The 21,686-nt window shown below is 42.1% G+C and overlaps 1 protein-coding gene across 2 annotated transcripts; it reads right to left on the bottom strand.

Annotated features, from left to right (window-relative positions):
* Positions 1-1,279: 1,279 nt before the first annotated feature.
* TMEM273 (transmembrane protein 273) lies at positions 1,280-20,654 on the bottom strand. 2 transcript variants are annotated; one of them, XM_023929583.2, is made up of 6 exons: positions 20,522-20,653; positions 14,487-14,537; positions 13,655-13,765; positions 13,120-13,144; positions 4,218-4,244; positions 1,280-3,450 (listed from the first exon to the last, which is right to left on the bottom strand). In XM_023929583.2, the coding sequence occupies exons 1-6, from the start codon at positions 20,613-20,615 to the stop codon at positions 3,447-3,449; spliced, it is 312 nt and encodes a 103-aa protein (XP_023785351.1). In that variant the 5' UTR covers positions 20,616-20,653; the 3' UTR covers positions 1,280-3,446. The 2 variants fall into 2 exon arrangements, with proteins under 2 accessions (XP_023785351.1, XP_086756515.1); XM_086900389.1 differs by lacking the exons at positions 1,280-3,450; positions 4,218-4,244 and adding an exon at positions 8,997-12,943 and having other exon boundaries at positions 20,522-20,654.
* Between the last annotated feature and the right edge of the window lie 1,032 nt (positions 20,655-21,686).

Genomic DNA, 21,686 nt, shown 5'->3' with positions numbered 1-21,686 from the left:
ACTATTGACATTTGCCATCCTTTCTGTTTCAAAGGAGCTGAATCAGACTCTTTTCTTTCTCATACTGCTCAGAGTGGATTTATATCACTGGGGTCTGATTTCCAGGACTCCACCCACATGCACTTTTTTATTATCCATGCAGTTGTACTGAGTCCAGTGGATTTTTGCCTGATTTATTATCATGTGAACAAGGGCCACAACAAGCTGTGTGACTCCTGCAGTTAGTTTTGATTTGCACTGATGCAGCTGACAGGAGGAATTGATTTGAATGATCTCACTTGCTGTGGCACTTGCATTGTAATTAAAGCCAATGCTGTGTCGTTATCTCTTTAGAAACACTCGCTGTGCCTGCACCTCTTAGCTCACTTCTTGTGCCTGTGACTGTCTGCACTTCTGAATAACTCCATTCACGAGCATCATTATGTTGCTGGGCATCTGCTGGGAAGGGACTGAGGTCCAGCATGACATGCTGGGGCATGTGTCCAAACCCTGGCTCTGGAGAGCTTCCCAGTGTTACCCATTCAGGGGAGTGCCTGTGAGCTCAGGGAGAGCACGGGGTGCTTAGCATGGACAGGCAGAAGCTGTGCTGGACAGGCAAACAGGCAAGTGCAGGTTGATGCCTGTTGTGCTCGATGCTGACTGCCTGGGCTGAATCCTTGGTCAAAAATCCATGGAGCTAAGAGTGTCTCTTGTTCAGTCTTTTGACTGAATGCCTCCCAGATGTTCCTCTTTCATCTCGTTTTCCTTCACTGATTATTTCCAAGCACTGCTGTGCAGCTTGGCCTGAATTTAGGAGCTGCTGATGCTCCAAGTGGTGCTGGTAAAGCTGGTTGTAGGAATGGACAGAACAGCAACTCCGAGGTGACAAAAGACTGCAGCCCTGTGTAAGTGCCCCAAACCTCTCAGTGACAGCAGAAGCAGTAGCTCTGAGGGTCCCTTGTGCCCAGCTGTCTTGTCTCAGTATTGCTCATCCTTCTCCCATTCACAGGGAGCCAAGGCACACACCAAAAGGTTTTGAGAAATCATAATCTATTCACCACCCCAGTACATTTGCCTCATCAAGATTATCAGCCTTAATTCTCTGGGCCTTTCTCCTCTACTGCTTGTAACTTAGAATTTCTTGTTTATTTTGTCTTTATTTCCCATAGTGTACTGAAATGATGTGTACTGAAACATTTGTTCACACAAATAAGGGAAGGTGATAGCTTTCCTCCCTGACCACATGCTCTCTCTTCTGTTCCAAGTCTTAATTAAAATGATACTACAAGAAGCAAATCAATTAACAGATACCGTACAAGATGCTTTATTCACTTACACATGTACACACAATTACTTACAAGTATCACATTACTGCTTTAGTTTATCTGTTAGCAAATGCTGCTAATGAACTGCAGTGTTACTGAAATGGGTAACAGACACCAAGGAAACCAGGAAAAGTATTCCAAGATATTCCAAGATATCATTCTTCTTCCAAAATAAATATTTCATTTTGTTGTTCAAAATGTGTGGAAAAATTGCTATCCAGTTTCCTTTGCACATTTGACCTGCTTTGCAAAAGTCAAAAAATGGTCATATTAAAATCCCTTTAGTTACAAGTAATACAGTAGCTTATTCTTTATAAAAACAAAATTCTGATATATCCGCTCTTTTATAACAGTATGTTTCCTCTAAGTCCCTAACCCAGCACATCAACTCTGCCTGATCTGAAAGTTGATTACTGGATAAGAGGCCCTGTCTTCATGATATTTCTTAATAACACTCAGAATTTCTAGCTTGGACTTCAGTCTTACAATTGCTCATTTTTTTTTTCTTTTTTTTTTTTTTTAAGTTGGATTAAATCTCTTCTATAAGAGATTGGAGTGGAGAGCTGGAAAGAATTTTATTTATTATGATCTGCCACACTGAGAGCAGAAACAGGTAAAAAAGTGAACTTTAAGAATGTGTGTGAGAGATTTAAAAAACCCACACGTCTATAGACATTGGCTTGAGCTAAAAGCTTATCAAGATCCTCTTTATTTACAGGTTGTGGTCTTTGGATCTGGATATTGGTAATTTGCAATAAAACAGTGTAACATCCTGTTTGGAGTCATCCTGTAATGCTACAACATAAAGCTCTGCCAGTGAAATATTGGGATATTACTTAATTAAGTTGGGCATGCCATCTACCTGAGGCCCCCAAGCCTTGAAATTCTGCTGGGTTTCCTGAGAGGAGCTGTAGGAATAGCACAGGATGCTGGCCAAGAGTTCCCAAAGCTCCCACAGCTGACATTGGCTGCCCTGTCTTCACAAGGTGAAAGAAAAGCCTGGCTTAAAATAAAAAATCTTCCTCTTTTCTTGTACCTTGTGATGACAATATATTATATACTGCATTCTTGAAAGAAGAGAATTAAACAGAATAGAAACTACAGCATTATTTTCAGAACTGAAACCAAAACCACTGACTCAAAACTTTGCTAAAAGTTGGAAAGTGTTTACAGAATAACTTGGGTTTAAATTACTTTAAATTATTTGAACTAGTCTAAATGTTCTGAAACAAAGCTGCAATTTTTCTTCTCATCACTCCCACTGTAAGAAGCTTGTAATTGGAGCCAGGCAAAGCAATTTTGATGTAATTAAGTCCACCAGAACATATAAGGCTAGAACAAGAATTAAGGACCTGGGAAACTGAAATCATTCACAAACTCTGATTGAACTTAGTGCATTGTTTTATACTAAAAAAAAAAAAAATAGGGATAGGAAAATTCTGGAAACAACAAATTAGCTTGTTTGTACAGTGTTGACATGAATGATCAACAGAACATGAAAAACATTATTTCAAAAAGGAATTTTTAATTTTAAATGGCCATAATTAATTTTAAATGACTGAAAACACCAGCACCACCTACAAAAGACATCAGTTCTAGATCTAAAAAAGATAAAACTTTAAATTAATTACATGTTTTCTTACTAACACAAAACATGTATTTTTTGAAATAAATGAGAAGCCTTGCTTTGTTTTAGCTTCAAATGAATGATTTTCCAAGTTGCTGAAATCATTATTCAATTATCTTGAAATATGGATGTGACCATGAATTCTGCTGCTGAATTACATTGACACCTTTCTGATTACCTGGTATTTAACCGACTTTAGAAATCAATCACCTACTTATCACACAATAAAGAGGATCTATTAGTGAACCATGTATTTTATTTTCCTCATACATTTCCTTCATGTACATGCTGAGGGGGATTGCAGGCCTTTTGGGTGCAGGTGATTGAAGTTAGCTGCACTGTAAGCTCTTCCTGTAAATAATCAATCAGCCTTTCAACTAAAGAACAAAGAAAAGGATTGGTATTGGTAAGATTCCTGCCTATGCACAAGAGACTTCTATTGATCCTCAGACCAGGTAACTGTTGATGCAAAAGGGTTATTGATCTTTATACTTTGATTTCTTATTGCATTGCTGTCATCTGTGAAAAGAAAGAAAAATTACAGGTTAACAATAACTCTCTGGCTTTAGTTTTACCTGGATTATCCCAGGTAAAACATCATTGTAAAAGCTGAGCTGGGAGATGCTCAGATAAAAAACACAGGCACTCTAGAAAATTATTAATGGAGATGCTGGAGTTACATTCATGAAGTTCCTTTCACTTAACTTTTCTTTTACTGGATATTTCTTTGTACCTTTGGAGGCATCTGGTTTTTGTAAGTGAATTAACAGAACAAATGCATGCTTGTGGCTGTTGTGGTGACTTCCAGATGCCCTTGTCACTGCCAGGTAGGAATCCCCTAGCAGCAAGCCATGCACTTTTGGGTAGCATCCCAGTGCTCCCTGTATTGCAGACACTGGACTATTGTCGTTTGGGGTGCTTCCCACTGTTGCCACGGAGTGGGGAGCAGCTCCTGGATCCCTTTTGTGGATGCATCTTCCCAGGAGTTTATTACTTCGAGTGCCTGCTGATGTGGGGCAGCTGCACAGGGCAGCCAGCCTTGCAATGTGCCTTACCTTAGGCCAGGTAAAGCACCGGGAAGCTGTGGGACAGCAGAGCTAAATCATCTCCTTGGTCCATGCAGAGTGCCCAGCAGGTCCGGGCTGGCAGCAGGAGCTCAGGCTAACCCCACAGCCTTTATTGCTCTGTGACCTTTCCCCAGGGGGATGTGCCTCTACAGCTTTGGGTCTGCCCAGCACTTCCACTCCCCCTCCCTGTGCCACCAGCACCCCCTTCCCAGAACATACCTGTTTTGGCTTGAACCTGTGTTTGACCTGCAAAGTGTAGAGAGTGAGCTATTAATTGTGACTTTCGGAGGCATAATCAAGGATGAGAATTCAAATGAGCAACACAGTAGAGTTGCAGAAATGCGGGAACTTTATCTTTTCTTCACTGCTCTAAATCTTTTATTCAGTTTTGCTCCATCTAGTGTCAGTTCTTGGGAACGCGATCTTATCTTGCAGCCCTCGACTTGTTTCTATTAAATGTCACAACTCCACAGGGGAAAAGAACTTCATCGTAGTCCCATTCCTACAATACTGTTTAAACATTTTCTGGTATCTTTGCTATAAAGATGTCACGGGAGATTTGGTGGGCAAGGACAATGCCTCACATAATTTGCCTCAGCCTTTTTTCCTTCTCTAAGAGAAATTTTGTCACTCGAGTCTTTTAGAATGCAGAATGCTCTGCCAAAATGTTCTGTTCACGTGAAATTCACTGCCCTGTTGGTGTCTGTAAGACTGATTCTCATTTTTCCAGTCTGACCTGGGCATACAATCCATGGGAGAGCATGTGGTGACACACAGATAGGCTGGAATCAGACATATTTTCTGGTCTGTTCCTTTTCCTCCCTATTTCTTTCTCAGGTTTGGGGCTGGGGTGAGTCAGCACAGCTCTAGGGCAGCAGTGCCTGCACTGTCCTGCAGCACAAGCACAGCCAAGTTCCCATTCTGCCTGCTTTGCCCAGCCCTGGGGAGCTTCCAGGGCAGCCAGGAAAGGTGTTTGCTGGAATACAAGGACAAAGGCTCACCTGTACCTGTCTGCAGACTGGTGACCACACTGGAGGTACCAGGGGCTTGTTTCAGCCCTCCTTTGCCTGCATAGGTCTGGCACTTTGCAGACACAAGGAATTTCTTTTAGTGACACAGCTCTGACATTACCCAAGAGGTAACAGTTATGCAATAATATTTTTCAGCTTGTTCCAGTTTGTGGCAGCCCTTTCTCAGAATGGAGAGGCATTTCAGAATGTAACCAGGGGCCTGACATAGGCTGTGCTTATGAACTTGTCAAAAAACTCTTCACACAAAAGAACAGACTTTAGCCTGTAAAGTGCTACACAAATTTCTCGTCTGGATCTGTAGCCAATTTAAAAATACAGTATTTTTCCCACTTCTAACAACAGATTAATACAGAACAGGCCAGTGCAAAGTGATAGGAGCTAACTGAGGTGAATCAGCAATAGATTAGGTTCAAGGATGCTCTCCTGCCTGTGTCGCAGGAGAAGAAGCTGTCAGGGAACTGCTAGGAAGGGCAGTTCCTAAGTGATTGCCTAAGTGGTCTAATCCTAAGTAACTCAATTCTCTTTTCTCAATAAAAAGAGAAAAGAAGAGACTGGTTGGGAGGCCAGTGCTCTTCTCCAGGTAGTCCAGTGCAATCAGTAAGTTACCCCAAGATAGTGGCTGTCTTGCTGATGCTCTTAGACAATCTTCTCATTGTTGACAATGCCAGTTCATGCAAGTCCAGCCTTCCCTGGCACATCTGTTGCAATATTTTACCACCTCCCTTGTGCCAGGTGTCCTTGAAAAACCTGATACCTCTGAAAATTATTTTTATGTTCTACCACATTGATTTTTGGCAGGGCCAGTTCCCTGAGGCAGTAGAGGAGGGTGACTGCCTGAGCAGAACATACAGCTGTGCTGGGAAAGGTGGGGGAACCATTTCTCTAGAGATGGGACATCCTTTGCTCCCATGCTTTGTTCTCCTCCAGGGAGTCAGGGAAGCTCATTCAAAAACACTTTAAAAAGTCCATTTCTGCCTACAGGGTTAGTTATTCTTCTTATCCCAGCTTCCACCTCTCCCATGCCAGCACAAGCATTTCAATGTCTGTGTAGTAAATAAGGCTTTCTTGGGAATGGGCCAGGTGTTGTTTTAATGCACACACAGAAACACACAAAAAATCCCAATTACTTTTCAGGCAGTGGTTTTCTGTGTTTTTCCTTTAGAAGACCGTACAGATTTTCCATTGATTCTGTAAGCCTCTGTGAAGTGTCTTTAAACCCCCCTTAAATGTGTATGAAAAGCCTTTAAGCCCATAAACTTCTGTGAACTGCTGAGAAGTACACCAGGGACCCCCAAGCATTTGCAGCCTACAGGGCAGAAGTCAGCATCACTTTGTGATGTGATGTGAATCAAATAATTGATTTCTTTCAGCTTTCCATTTGTTCTCTGACACAAGGCTGTAAAGTACACATGGAATACGGAGAGTGGATGATTATAAGCAACAATCAGGAGAAAAACACAGTTGTGCTGATACCTAGTACAGATTGTTCAAGGCAGAACTCTTGGACAGTAAGAGAGCGAGGAACTGAAATGAAATGATTCAATAGACTGTACACATGATCTTAAAAAAGGATCTGCAAATAATCTTATTTTCTGAGATGTCACTGGCTAAAGCTCCTAGGATCTGAAATCAGTGATTCCTTTTTCATAAGTTTAATGTGAACTTGTGTGCAGAAATTAAATGTGATGCATGAAAACCTGTGAGCTGGAATATGCAGGAGCTCTTATTCAATGCTGATCTTGTCTAACTAACACCTGTGGCACTCTTGAGTCTCCTGCGTCAAGAGGCCTTGGTTTGTGTTGGTTTTAAGCTGTCCTTTAGCTATCATAGCAGCTTTCATTCCTAGCTAATCCCATGTTGTCACTTCTCTGACAAGCTCTAAGCAACACAAAGCTACTCTGTTTGGCAGACTCGTGCTGCCAGGGAGCAGGAGGCTCTTTGCTCGGTGGCATCTAATATTTGAGTTACCCTGGGTCCCTGTTGACAGGGGTGAAGAGGGTACTCTTCCACAAACATTTCTCCTTTTTTTTTTTTTTTTTTTTTTTTTTTTTTTTTTTTTTTTTTTTGTATCCAGGCTTGCAGCAGCTCTAGGGAGGGGTAGAATTACTCGTTTAGTGCTGGAATCATTTGCAGGTTTGCCAGCAGCGACCACGATGGCTGTGGAAGGAATTGCCTCTGACAGGTGTCTGAATATTACCAGGAAAGCATTCTCCTGACTCAGCAGGTTTGGCACCAACTCTTACAATCAAATTATTTAGAGCTATCCAAGACTAGCCTCAAAGAGTTGTGCAGAGGGGTAGGAAGGAGTAAGAATTCTTCCCTGTTTGGCAGCTGTGAAAAGGTCAACCACAAAGGCAGTCCCCAGACCCAAGAGGAGAACAGGCGCCCTGGGCCAGGTGTCCTCCCAGGGAATGTGGAGGGTGGCCAGAGAGGAGCAAAAAATAGCCAGAAGTGTGGCTCTGCCCATCAGGCTGGTAGCTGGCATCAGTGAGATATGCTGTATCCTGGAAACAGGTTTAATGAATTAATCTCACCCTAGCAGTTTGTGCCATACGTGTGTGTGTGTATATATATATATATATATATATATATATATATATACACACGTAACTGTCTTTCAGGGGCTGTGTGTGTCTGTATTCCCTCAATCCAGGAATGGTGCTAAGGGAGCTGAGAGCCTACAGAGTGTCTTACTGCTGCTTTTTAAAGCCCTGCTGTCCCCAGCATAATGCAAAGCTTAATGTCCTTGCTTTTCAAGTGTGTGATAAAAAGATTAATTTCATTTTATGGAAAGGGTAACCTGAGCCAGTGACTTGTCCAAGGTTGTTCAGAAGAGCAAGTTCAGCTAGACAGGGCAGTGACAAAAGTAGGAAGAAAAACCAGTTTACTTCTCAAGTCACTGGTGACTACTGCCTCAACACAAAATGGATATTGACATTTTGTTTATGCAAACCTATATGTACAAGGAGTTGAGGCAGCCATTTCTGCTGAGATCATTTGCCCATTTTGTAACATTTGCACACACATGGAGTTGTTTAGATCATCTCTACTCGTACTTAAATTTATTTGCAATAGCATGCATTATTATGGCATTTGTGAAGCTTTAGACATTTTCCACCAAACTCAGTTCCCAGGGTGCATTCTGAGGAAACCTAAAGCAGTGAATGAATACAGCCTTCAGCCTTTCGACCACCCACTAATCCCTGCAGTGCTGAGCGAGGAATTGGGCCTGTTCTGGGGTATCAATAGGGCCAGACTCTTCTTGTGCAGGTGGTATCTGCTCATTGCAGGGCAAAGGCACTTCTGCCTAAGAGGACTGGAGCCCTCCAAGTTGTCTTCCACTCCCACTCTCATGACTTCTTCACTACTGGTTTTAGGCCATGGTGGCAATGTGAAAAGAGGCTCTGTAGTCAAAACAGACCTCACAGGAATTATTTGTGATTGATTTTCTAAGTCTTATTTGGATCATTGAAGAGGTTAAGTGTCATTGCTCCCCCTGTTGAGCAATTCTGATTGAATTTTATGTAGAATATCTGCTTGTCAGAATGAAAGACCTTGTGAAGGTCTGCTTGGGGAACCAAGAGTGGCAAGTGAAAGAACAGCTTGGGGTATCACCAAGGGATGTTAATAGAATCCAGTCACACAGAGGTGTCAAAGATTCTGCTGAATCTACATGACTGGTCTGCTGCAGATCAAAGATGAAACTGACTGCATAGTTTAAAAGGAATATTCCTGGGAGAGGAACAAAATAGGCTTGTTTTAGGAGAGTAAAGATAGATGCAGGCAACTTTCTGCCGGGCTGTAGGCTGAACTTATATTGTTACCTGTGAATAGCTAGTATCTGAATATTTGAGGGGCTGCAATACATTTCAGTGCCCAGAGCCTTGTTCTCTCCATATTGACCCTTTTCCCTTTTGCACCACTCTTCCAGTGACGCTCTCAGACAAGGCCAAAGTCTCTCTTTATTTTCTTTTTTTTTTCAGATTGTATTTACTTATGGATTTTGGTTTGTAAATTTTGGGACCGTTTTCCAAAGGCCTCTCACATGTGGCTTTCTCAAGTACCCACTCTAGCATCAAAACTACGTCTCCAGTGAAGTTTATTTGTAAGCTCTGACTCTGGTGACTGACAGATTGTATCTCTCATTTGCAGGTGACAGGACTCATGTCTATGTTTTTGGCTTCCTGTTTGTAAAGTGATGCATTCTGCAATTCACAGTGTTATAGATCAAGTTGGACTATTTGGATCAGAAAGAACTCTTCTCATCTCCAAAACATGTTTGTCTTTCTGTCTGACTTTAAATCTGTTTGAAGAAAATGATGTTTCTAAATCAGATTTGCTCACTGTCCCTGCCTGTCAGGCTACAGACCTGAACATGACAAAATGCTAGAAAAAATAATCTTGGTTAAGAAGTTTAGGCTGCCACAGTTCTGATAGTTGGAAGAAACTACAGCTCAACATTGAAACCTGCATACAATTGCCCAAAGCTAGTCTTTTCCATGCCATCCATCTGCAATGTTTATATTTTCAAAGTGGACTATTTCACCTCCTATGCAATGTGAGGCACTATTTCTAGAGATTTTTAGAACATATTAGAGGCTTTCAAGGTGTGGTTGCACTCCAAGTCCTCCTCCATTCACCTAAAGAATGCTACAGTTCTGCTTCACAGAAGTATCCTGTGTTTCTCAAGAACAGTCTAGCAAAGGAGAGAGAAGTTGGTCCCTTCGAAATCAGGAAGGAAAATAGAATATTTAGATGAGGTTTTGCATAGGAAAAGAAAATCACCAATACACTTGGCAAGCACCTCCCAAGCTCCTCCTCTCTTCCATAAACATCAGAAGAACTTGTGTATTGCATTTAAAACCTGACTTTCTACCAAATTATTTACATGGAGTCCTGAATGGTTTACATGGAGTCCTGTAGAACCCAGTGAGTGGCATGGGGAATTTTGTGTGTGCTGTTGCCCAGGATGTGTTGACAACAGATTCATTTGCAGCAGGTTTAAAATATGTACCTTTTCCTTTCTAGTAAACACTCTCTGTCTCTCCACCCTTCTCCTTGTCTGTGTATGTCTCTTTCTTTGTCTCCTGTCAAAATAAATCTGGCTGACATGCACTGTAGTTAATTCAAAATATTGCCAGCATTAAATGTGCCCAGACATTTTTATGAATACATTAAACTTGCATGAAATTTTTAGGCATTATAATTTACCAAGCTTACATGAAGATGGCATTTGATACTGACATGAGCTATTAATTAAAAAAGAGGACATTAAATAATTGTCAGTTGACATATAAATTTCTGTTTTGTTGGCTGACAGAATTTTGCCTCAAGCCTTTTTTTTTCTCAAGTGTTAGTAAATATCCCATTGAGTTTAAGGGCAACCCATTGTGAATTGATTGTCTAAATCTTAATTTTATGTACCTGACTAAATAAAGTGGTAAAATCTGTTAATTATTTCACAATTAACTGTCAGTGTCATGTGGGTATTGAAACCCTTGTATTTTAAGTATTTTGGGAATTATCAAGGGGGATGCATCTGAGTACTTTCTGATTTTAGTGAAATGTGTTCTTGGAAGGGGTCAGTTAGGTTCAGTACCAGCTAATTGGGATTCTGACACAGAGGATGATTATCTGCATCAAGACCTTCAGCTGGTACGAGGCTGAACAACTCCATTGGCTATGAAACTACAGCGCTGGGTGATGCCCTCTTGGAGTATTTCCCAGCTAGGGAAATATTGAGTGGATGGTGGCATTTGTAGGAATAATGATGTAAAATTTAAAACAAAATTTGGCTGAATTGGGTTAAGTGTTCCACCAGTTGGATTAAGTGGTTTTTTTCCCTGAACAAGCATTAATAATCATCACTGGTCAAGCAGAAAATGAAGCTGTTTGAAGAAGATTTACCAGTTCTCCAGTCCTAAAGGGATACTGTCTCTTAACACTGAAGGTTTCAGGTTGCCTTTTCCTGAGGGATTCAGGATGGCTATTTGGTTGGCTGGAATAAATCAGTTGATTTCAGATAATAGACTTCACTTTATCAGAGGGTTTTCTAGGACTAACCACTTGTCTAAAAATTCCATGAATTAGAATTCCCTAGGGAACTGAAGCAAGTAGGTAAAATCAACTTAGACCTAATTATCATATGTCTCTCTGGTGATCTGAATAAATCCTACTAAGGGTTAGTTTATTAGAGGCATTTTTAAATATTTCTATGGTTCTGGTAGTATTTTTATTTTATTTTCCTCAAAGCCAGTAGAAGGCTATGGTGTTTCCATGGATTATTACCAGAATTATAGAATCCCTTAATGACCTACCAGAGAGTAATACATAGATGCCCTGAAGTGAATGAGAACAAAGATTTGTAGTAAATTACTGACTTCCGCAGCAGAATTGAAAAGTACACTGCTTAAGAAGCAACAGTGGATTTCTAGGGATTTTTTTTCCTATTTAGCCATAAAAGTGTCATCTTTAACATAAATAGTTTTGCCCCAAAACATTGTGGAACTAGAGTTTCTCTCACTGGTCAGTGTCAGTGGTTCTAAGGAAAAATGTTTGCGTATTGTGTCACACTTCCAGCCTTAAGACCAGAATTTTGTCATGAAACTGAAAATTTCACTCTACCTTTTAGCAAATGCCTGTAGACTGGGATAAGGACATCAAAGAGGTCAAAGTAAGGTCACCATTAAAGACATTAAATTTTGCTGCCACCACAAAGTCAGTCACTTCCCCTAGAAAGATCAGAGGATGATGTAATAAATGTTCAGACTGTCTCTGAAGGAAAATATGACACATAATAAACAGCAAAGACAGCTAGAGAAGTCCACTGTGGAACAGTTCATAGATCATCCTGTCTGCATTTCACCCAGGCAGTAAATCTACCACTGCCTTCTGTGTTTCTTCTTGTCTTTGTCCCTCTCATCCCTTTATTCTCTTTTCTCTTGAATCTGGTCTCTGGCTTTTCTGTTCTGGCTTAGCTCTTTCTCCTGACTTTCCTGTTCATTGTTCTGTCTACATTGTCCTGAAAGCACCATAAAGTTTACCAGGTATTCTGTGTTTGTTCTTCTGACCTTAACATAATCTTCTTCAGGTTAATGCACAGAAATTGCCAGAGTCTTGTCAGAGAATGGTGTGTTACTAGAAAGGAAACATTTTGTGCCACTGAAGGAGTGTCTCCCTGGGAAAACAACACATGCCTCAGGACTGGCGCTCTTCTCTGTCACACAACACATTGACTGCTGCAGAGGCTGTCCTTGCTTTGGTCTTCAATTCAGTGTTTACATATGCTGTGCTCTCTTTATGAGGAATGGCTCTAGTGGGGACATTCTTGTATCCAGCTCTCTGAGAAAGGCCAAAAGCCATTTCTGAGATCATCAAGTACAGCTGTTGCCTTCACTTGATGAGAATGCTCATTAATGTTTGGAGTGTTTTAGCCACTTACAAAATGTCCCAAAGGGACACAAAAAAGTGTCCACATCTGCAGGTTGCCATGAGCCAGCACACAACTTGCAGTCCAGAGTCTCTGTTCCTTCCCCAGTGCCTGTCCTTGGGGAGATGCAGAGTGGCTGAGAAGGCTGGCACTGCTCTCCTGCTGGTGAACTGGTCAGCTGCTCAAACCCTAAAATGGCCTCACTCTTTCTGGGTAAGGGGGAAGAAGGCGAAGGGCAAAGAGGCATCCCTTCCAGCAGGAATGATCACTGCATGACCCTACCTTGTAAGAGCCCAGAGAGAAGGGAGTTTTCAGAACTGAGATGCAGACACAGTAACCTTAGATGAAGCCATTTATGCAGAGTTTGCTGTTATTATACATAGTGCAAACAAAAAAAAAACCAAAAAAAACCAAGCTTCATCCAAAGTGTTGGAAGGATTTTCATTTTAAAAAGATCTCCGTCTGCTGAGTTTTCTTGTGTATTTCTGAAATGTTATAAGGCTGTTAGAAGAATATTCCTTTTCCCATGCAGATTCACTAGATATCCCAGTCCTCTAGAGGCTTACCATGTGTGTTCTATGCAATCATTTGAACGTGGGGAAGTATGCATAACAAGAGAGAGAAATTAAAAGTTGTGCATAACAGAAAATATGATTCTTACCTTCTATCCATTTTGCCATCTGACTCTGAAGTGAGAAGAAGAAAATGTGGTTAGTTGAGAAACAAGGAACAGAGTGGTGATAGGCCCCCACAGAATTTGTGAGGAGGCAACCAGGAGTGCATAGTTACAGCTGGTAAAGATCCAGCCATCCATTCTAAGACAAAACTCTTTGATACTAGTTGTGTCATTCAACTTTCCTAAAGCCCTTCTTGATTCTTCCAGCTGGAATATCTCATGACAATTTTCTCAGAGTTGTACCTTAGCTAATGCTTTGTCTGATTTGAGTTTGATTGTATCATATCCCCAGGGTATCATGAGAAACAACTTTGAGGCTAAAGAGTAGAGATGGTTATAATGAAATGTAAATCTGCAGCTCTAGTCAGTCCAGCAATTCAGACACTTTTAAAACAGTTCTTCACAGGAAGCCCAGAGCTGCTGTACATATGCAATTGCTAACAATGAATCTCAGATCTGCTGTATCAGAAGATGAGGAGAGCTAGACCTATGGAAAAGGGATCAGGAGTATTTTTCTTACCTCCAAAGACACTGTCCATCATTTTGGATTTGATCATGCAGATTATTACTGCTACAAAACCGATTGCTAGAACTGCTCCCAGAGTAGCTCCTATAATAACATATGTGTAATCTGCAAATATTGAAAACAACTCAGTGAGTATACACCATTAAATAATAAATACATTCTTTGAGTTTCAGGTGTAACAAAGTTTAAATGCATACCAAAAAAAAAGATGCTGAGCCAGAGTAGGTAGCTGAAAAGAGTCTAAGTCTGTTCTTTCAAACCCCTGCATACCATGAAGCCATGTGAACCTGTGGCTAAGGAGCTCAAGGGTGTTTTATGATAATGAACAACTTCAGCTTTTGGTGTGTGCAGGTCTCAGCTCAGTTTTAGAGCCAGGGCTTTACTTTTACCCCAAAAGCAAAATCCATCCACACTACTTTGCCAATCTGCATCCTTCCAAACTGTTGTTTCTTCTTCCAGATATGCACATACCCACCTCCCAGTGCCTCGCCTCCTGGCTTGCCCAGCTGTTCTGCCTCTTTGCTGGGAGGAAGGAGAATTTTAAAGTGTAAACTATGTGTTGTGATTTGACATCACTGTGTGCACATAAGGGTCGTATGTCAAGCAGGAGGGTGCCTGTGTTCTGGATCTGAGTCCTATGCTCTGTCTTCATACACATTGTTTAAGGTGTCTGTCACACAACAGAACTCTGCAGCACTAGGCAACTACAAACTCACAATGCTTATCTTCTACACATAAAAGATATACAAAGTCTTCTAGGACATTCAGTTTTGTTATTTTGTCTCTAACTTCCTGTCCAGAAGTGAAAATCCCACCATGAACTCACCTATTTCCTCCTCTGGGTTTCCAGAAGCATATACCTTTGCTCTCCAAAAATCTGGAATGGAAATATTTAGCCTGTTAGGACATTGAGCAGAATGTGATTTCTGGCTTTTTCCAAGGGGATAGTTGATTCTAATAAATCGTAAGACAGAATCCAAGGCTTCCTGCAGTAGTGAAATGTTATCAGTCAAGTTAATGAGGGCATCCTAGAAATGTGGCCACACTGTGCCAATTTTTGACCAGAAGAGAATCTACAGTTCAAAATTTTATGTTGCCTTAGGACTGTTTCCATTCCATGGTTCTGTCACTGCAAGCCAGAGAGCTCTAAACAAGAGAAGCTGCTGTAAATCAAGGAAAAGATTACAGATGCACTAGAGCTAATAAAATACACCAGTAGGTGAGGATATGACATAGCCCAACACCCCTTTCAAGAAAACATGAATCCCAATCCTGTCTGTAGTTCCAGTCTTCAGAAGGTGATTTATTGCTGGCAGAGAAGAGTCTTTTCCTCTTGCAAGCAAATTTTGTGGGCTGGAAGCAAACCTTTCCAGAGAATTCTAATCTAAATTCCCTGTTCATGAAAAAGACACCTCCTGGCTCTTCCCTTCTCTATAGAGCCACTGAGCCATGGTGCCTGATGCTCAGTGTGCAGGCCCTCAGAATGGAGTGGCTTTGAAGAATACAATTCATTCCCACATACTTTAGGAAGAAAAGAGAATCCACATTTTTTTTAAAAAATGAGAAAAATGAGAGGTCATGTTTAGTTTTAATGTTGCTTGATTACAGGAAATGGTTAAAAATGTACACACTAATGTTTTTTTCAGTGCAAGCATATTTCCACCAAAGCCTTTTCAAGTAGCTCCAAGTGATGAAACTGATGTGTAGCTGCATGAGGTGCTGGACCACGAGAAGGCTTGAAAGGCAGCCATGACTCCTGCATTCTAAACCTGTGTGCTGCTAAACCCCTGTCTCCTGCACGTGCTTCAGGCACAACAACAAATCACTGCTCTTTGGCCAGGGTGACAGTACATGTAGCACCTGGTGGGAACAACTGCTTTGCACAGAACATCATCTTCTCATTGGCATTCCCACCATAGCAGGGAACTGGGAGGGAGTATTGTCTGGCTGAAACCCAACTGGAATTTCACTGTCTGAAATGCACTCAGTTTTCCTACTGCTAAGGTGTCCAACTTCTAAGTCCCAGCTCTTCTCCACTTTTTGTGGAGAAATAATTTTTCTTGAGGTTTTGGGGTCTGTGATTTCATCTGTTGTCCGCTAAAACATATGCTAGAAACATGACTGCTTTTAAACTTGAAGCATAGTCTTTACATTCCAAAACACGACATTTTAGTATCTTTACATAAATAATCTTGTGTCTGCTTTTCAGACTGCTAAAACTCTTGAACTGACTGTGGGCCCTGGGGCTTCCAGGGTTATGTCAAAAAATCTGACATATTGGGTGGCTTACAACAGATTTGTTTTTATTTCCTGGTCTTAATCACATTTCTATTCCCAAATTTTAATAAATTACAAACCAAGCTTCAAAAATCTGGAGAAGAGCTTAAAAAAATCTTGCGTTTTAAAGCAAATATATTTTGAGAACTATAATACAGAGCTGAAAGTCATTTATTTTGCCAAACTTTTCTTCATAATGAAAATACCTGGAAACTTTTTGTTCAAGCAGAAATGTTTTCTCTCCAAAACCTCCATAGAGGAGAGGAGAAGAAGAGGAGTTGTAAGAGGTAGAGAATCTATGCTTATACTGGCTATACTAAATTATCAAAATCAAAGTTATAAAGTTATAAAGATAAGGAAATTTAAAGAGAACAAAAAGCTTTAAGACTACACAGTGGGCATAAAAAGTATAGCTTCTGTTTTTCCATATTAAAAACCAGTCTCTTTGCTCTCGCCTGTGATTTTATTTCATTATAAATTAAAAAAAAAAACACCTTTCTTCCATCCCCTTAATTATTCTTTGTGCTCATATGAAGAATGTTTTAAATTCAAGCATAATAAAAGTGATATTGTATTACTTTTATTATCCTAATGATCATAATACATAGACCTTAATGTATGCTTTCTAATGGAATTAAACCAGTGAAAGATTATATGTTTTATGGCAGAAATAATATTTTACACGGAATATTTTATGTAGGTCAGTTTAATATATTGAGATTAAATTATTAGTTTCTTTTTTAAAAGGGAGGGAAATTCCTGAAAACCCACAAGCCTGAAGAGAATATTTTCAATTCATACTTTCAATATGCTTTCAATTAAGGCTTAATATCATTTACTGGATGTTGCTTATTTGCTTTCGAGGACTGTTAGGTGGATTCTGTTTGTTTTGGTTTTTTCTTGGGTGGAAATAGGTGGATTAACTAATCCAAATACACATGTTTTTCTGTTTGATACTTATCTTATCTGCAATTTAGATCTTTTAGGGATGTACAAAAACCTTTGATTTGTGGGGAGGGGGGTTAGAAGTGATGCCTTAAACTCTGCAGGGTTCTAGTCCCAGTGCTGGATTTCTGTCTCTCTCTGTAAAGAGTTTAGATGAACACATCTTGAATAAAACCTCTAGACTTGCAGAATATTTTCTCCTGTGTGGAAGAGCCTAGCAGATGAATTTGATAGCCAGGCTTGAGGGACTTGTGGATCCCTTTTCAGAAAGCCTGGAAGCAAGTGATGCTGCTCTTTTCCCTCTCCGGTGTGCCCTGCTCGGTGATGGGGACAGCACCAGAGCCTGCTGAGATACCGGGCTGCTTCTCCAGCCGCTGGGGAACACCTGGTGAGTGTGCTGCTGGCAGAGCCCACAGATGCCACTGCGGCTGGATGGCTCCTGCCCTACAGGTGGGGACAGTGGGGAAAAGAGCAGAGATCTGTGGGAGCTGCGCCGGGCGAGCTGTGCCAGAGGCAGGCGCTGCTGCCTGCAAACACAGTCCTCTGTCCCTCCAAACACAGCACTGCAAACACACAGCACTGCAAACACACAGCACTGCAAACACACAGCACTGCAAACACAGCACTGCAAACACAGTCCTCTGTCCCTCCAAACACAGCAGTGCAAACACAGCACTGCAAACACACAGCACGGCAAACACAGCACTGCAAACACACAGCACTGCAAACACACAGCACTGCAAACACACAGCACTGCAAACACAGCACTGCAAACACAGTCCTCTGTCCCTCCAAACACAGCAGTGCAAACACACAGCACTGCAAACACAGCACTGCAAACACACAGCACTGCAAACACAGCACTGCAAACACAGCACTACAAACACAGCACTGCAAACACACAGCACTGCAAACACACAGCACTGCAAACACAGCACTGCAAACACAGCACTACAAACACAGCACTGCAAACACACAGCACTGCAAACACAGCACTGCAAACACAGCACTGCAAACACACAGCACTGCAAACACATAGCACTGCAAACAGAGCACTGCAAACAGAGCACTGCAAACACACAGCACTGCAAACACACAACACTGCAAACACACAGCACTGCAAACACACAGCACTGCAAACACACAGCACTGCAAACACAGCGCTGCAAACACACAGCACTGCAAACACACAGCACTGCAAACACAGCGCTGCAAACACACAGCACTGCAAACACAGCACTGCAAACACACAGCACTGCAAACACACAGCACTGCAAACACAGCACTGCAAACACACAGCAGTGCAAACACAGCAGTGCAAACACAGCACTGCAAACACAGCACTGCAAACACAGCACTGCAAACACACAGCACTGCAAACACACAGCACTGCAAACACACAGCACTGCAAACACACAGCACTGCAAACACAGCACTGCAAACACACAGCACTGCAAACACACAGCACTGCAAACACACAGCACTGCAAACACACAGCACTGCAAACACACAGCACTGCAAACACACAGCACTGCAAACAGAGCACTGCAAACACACAGCACTGCAAACACAGCACTGCAAACACACAGCACTGCAAACACACAGCACTGCAAACACACAGCACTGCAAACACAGCACTGCAAACACACAGCACTGCAAACACACAGCACTGCAAACACACAGCACTGCAAACACACAGCACTGCAAACACAGCACTGCAAACACACAGCACTGCAAACACACAGCACTGCAAACACACAGCACTGCAAACACAGCACTGCAAACACAGTCCTCTGTCCCTCCAAACACAGCACTGCAAACACACAGCACTGCAAACACAGCACTGCAAACACGGCACTGCAAACACACAGCAGTGCAAACACAGCAGTGCAAACACAGCACTGCAAACACAGCACTGCAAACACAGCACTGCAAACACACAGCACTGCAAACACAGCACTGCAAACACAGCACTACAAACACACAGCACTACAAACACACAGCACTGCAAACACACAGCACTGCAAACACACAGCACTGCAAACACAGCACTGCAAACACAGCACTGCAAACACAGCACTACAAACACACAGCACTACAAACACACAGCACTGCAAACACACAGCACTGCAAACACACAGCACTGCAAACACAGCACTACAAACACACAGCACTACAAACACACAGCACTGCAAACACAGTCCTGTGCCACTGCGGCTCCCCACGGCGGGGCAGAGCTGCTGAGCGAGCGATGGGCTCGCAGATAAACACACGGGACTGGGAGCTCCGCTCTGTGATCTCGGTGAGCTCTGGGCAGACTGAGCCCTCTCCAGGGCTGCTGAGCCAAGCAGAGAGTGTTTCTGTGCCCTCGGCGACACAGCCCTGGTCCAGAAGTCCGCTCTGCCAGGAAAATGGTGCAGAATGCAATTTGGGCATAAAATCAGGGAGCAGGAAGAGCTCCATTTCCCCACCGGATTAGGTATTACAAACCATTCCAGCCATAACCTGCAGTGATAAACAGCAATGTGTGCCTCGTTTTTCTAAGTACACAGCACTTGTGTTAATCCCTTTGCTTGTTACCTCCTGCTTCCATGCTCCTTTTTTTTTCCTTCCTCCAAAACTCATATTCTTCCTCATTGCAACAAATAATGGCTGGTCCTGTGGCATTGCAGCAGCCAGGAGCTCAGTGCCGTTTATAACCGAGACAGCAAATAGGAAATATAGAAAATAGGAAAGGAAGCAAATATCTGGGAAGCCCAGAGTGAGGGTAGAGCACTGCTGCGGATCTGTGGGCAGCTTTGCAGAAAGCGAGGCAGAAGCGGATATCCAGTGGATACAAGCTGGGATAACTGGTCTGCACGTCTCAGGTGGGCAAACCGCCCCTGTGGGATTCCCCAAGTGTGGATGGAGATTTTCTGTGAATGTCTGCAGGAAGCAGGATAGTATTGGGAGGAGGAGCTCATTAGGTAAAAGCTGAGGCTTTTGCCAGCAGAGAGTGGTGCCTGCCCCCTTACCAAGTGTCCAGGGACAGCAGTGACCCATGGAACCGCTGCCAGCTCCTCCCTCCCCGGTAGCCCACACTGTCCCAGTGTTCATGTGAGCCCTGCTGAGGCTTCCTAGCCAGGAGCCCCCACTTCTTCCCTGCACTAAGCGGAGATGAGTAAGAATGAAGTAAGAAACAGGTCACTGTGAGAAAACCCTGCTTTGGGCCAGCAGGGAGCATTAGAAGCAGCGTGAGTCAGGACCGAGACAGTCCAGCAAGGGAGAGTCGCAGTCCAAAAGCAGCTTGCAGGTCAGTTTTCCCTTAAATTCTAATGAAGTACTGTTTCTGTACAGGGAGAAGGAAACAAAGTGCTAAACAAGGTGCTCAGCCGGTGCACATCCCCTCTGCAAAGCTGCAGGCATTTAACTTCACAGTGTCTTCTGGATTGTGCACAGCGGAGCCCTTTGCACCCAGAATAGGAAATGTGAGCTAGAAAACTCAGCAAAATACCCTTCTGGCTCAACAAATGTTTTTTCTCCAAGAAACAAAATTTTATGCAAGACAAATGCAATTAAGCTGGGGAATAAATAAGCCCATCGAGTTCAGGAATTAAAGCTCTCAAAAAGAATGGAAAACAAATAAGTTAGAGCACTTACATAAGAGAAGAAATGCTGTTGGGGCTGGTATCCAGCTGGTTAGTAAGGTCATTATGAAGTTGTGACAACAGGGTGGTTTCACCCAAGTTTTCATGAATTTTGCTTTTCTGCAGTGTCTGAAAAAAAAAAAAGCTAAAATAGGTCACATGATTATTGAGAAACTACAGTCACATCCTGAGTAGTTACATTTGCAAGCAGAAGTTCCCTTTTTTGGGTTTAAGTTCAATATATAAACAAACTTGAAAATATTATGTGGAGAAGGTGGACAGCCAACAGTCACAGCCTGGTTCAGCTGTCTTGCTCTCTAAGGAACCTTTAAACACTACCAGTCATTTCTGCTTATTGAAAACATCCTACCACAGTGAATTTGTTTCTGCTGAAATCTTCTAAATCCATGGATAAGCAAGTGGATTTTCTGTCTTAGGAGAAGAACTTTCTAAGGCATTCTTTTTCAGTATTGCTAGCTTTCTTATGAACTCAACTTGAATGTTTTCAGCAGAGCACTTTTCTGAATATTTCCCTTTCATAATCAGCTTTTTCAGGAGTAGAAAATCATCTCACTATGGCTGTTAAACCACTGCAAGCCAGTTCCCAGACAGTGGCTTCTACCTAAGAAAAATGTCTTGATGCCTCTGGCCTATTTTGCTGTGTGAAGCGTTGGTAGAACTGACTGAGTATGGCAGATGTCATAGAAAGTATTTGTCACTGCTTTGACCTGTAGTGTTGGTGTGCCCACATGTGTGTGTGTGTGCATTTGTAGTTTATTTTTGCTCTTTCTCCGCTCCTGCTTCTCTATGGCATCAGAGCTGGAAACACCAAAACCAAGCAAACAAAAGTCTCTGCACCAGCTGGATGGGAAAGAGCAGGATCCTTGTAAAAGCCTCCAGTGGTTCTGTACCTCATGTTTCATCTGCAAATGATCCCATGCTTCAAGGTTCCTGAAAACCTCTTCTAGAAGTAATAACAGGAATGTCAGCTCTCTTGTTTTGTTTTGGGGTTTGGTGGTTGATTTTTAGTTTGGTTTTTTTTTTATTTGGGGGTAGTTTTGTTTTATTTTGCTTTTGTTGGTTTTTGTTGCTTCTGCTGGCCCAAATCAGCAGTCTCAAGTAGTTTTGGTGTTTCAGAGAAGGAACTAAACGTCTGAGTATTTGGATGAGATCTCTAA

Source organism: Cyanistes caeruleus, chromosome 8 (assembly GCF_971803275.1).
Source record: "Cyanistes caeruleus chromosome 8, bCyaCae1.hap1.1, whole genome shotgun sequence".
NCBI lineage: Eukaryota > Metazoa > Chordata > Aves > Passeriformes > Paridae > Cyanistes > Cyanistes caeruleus.
The sequence above is the reverse complement of the archived record's forward strand: the minus strand, read 5'-3'. Positions and strand labels throughout refer to the sequence as shown.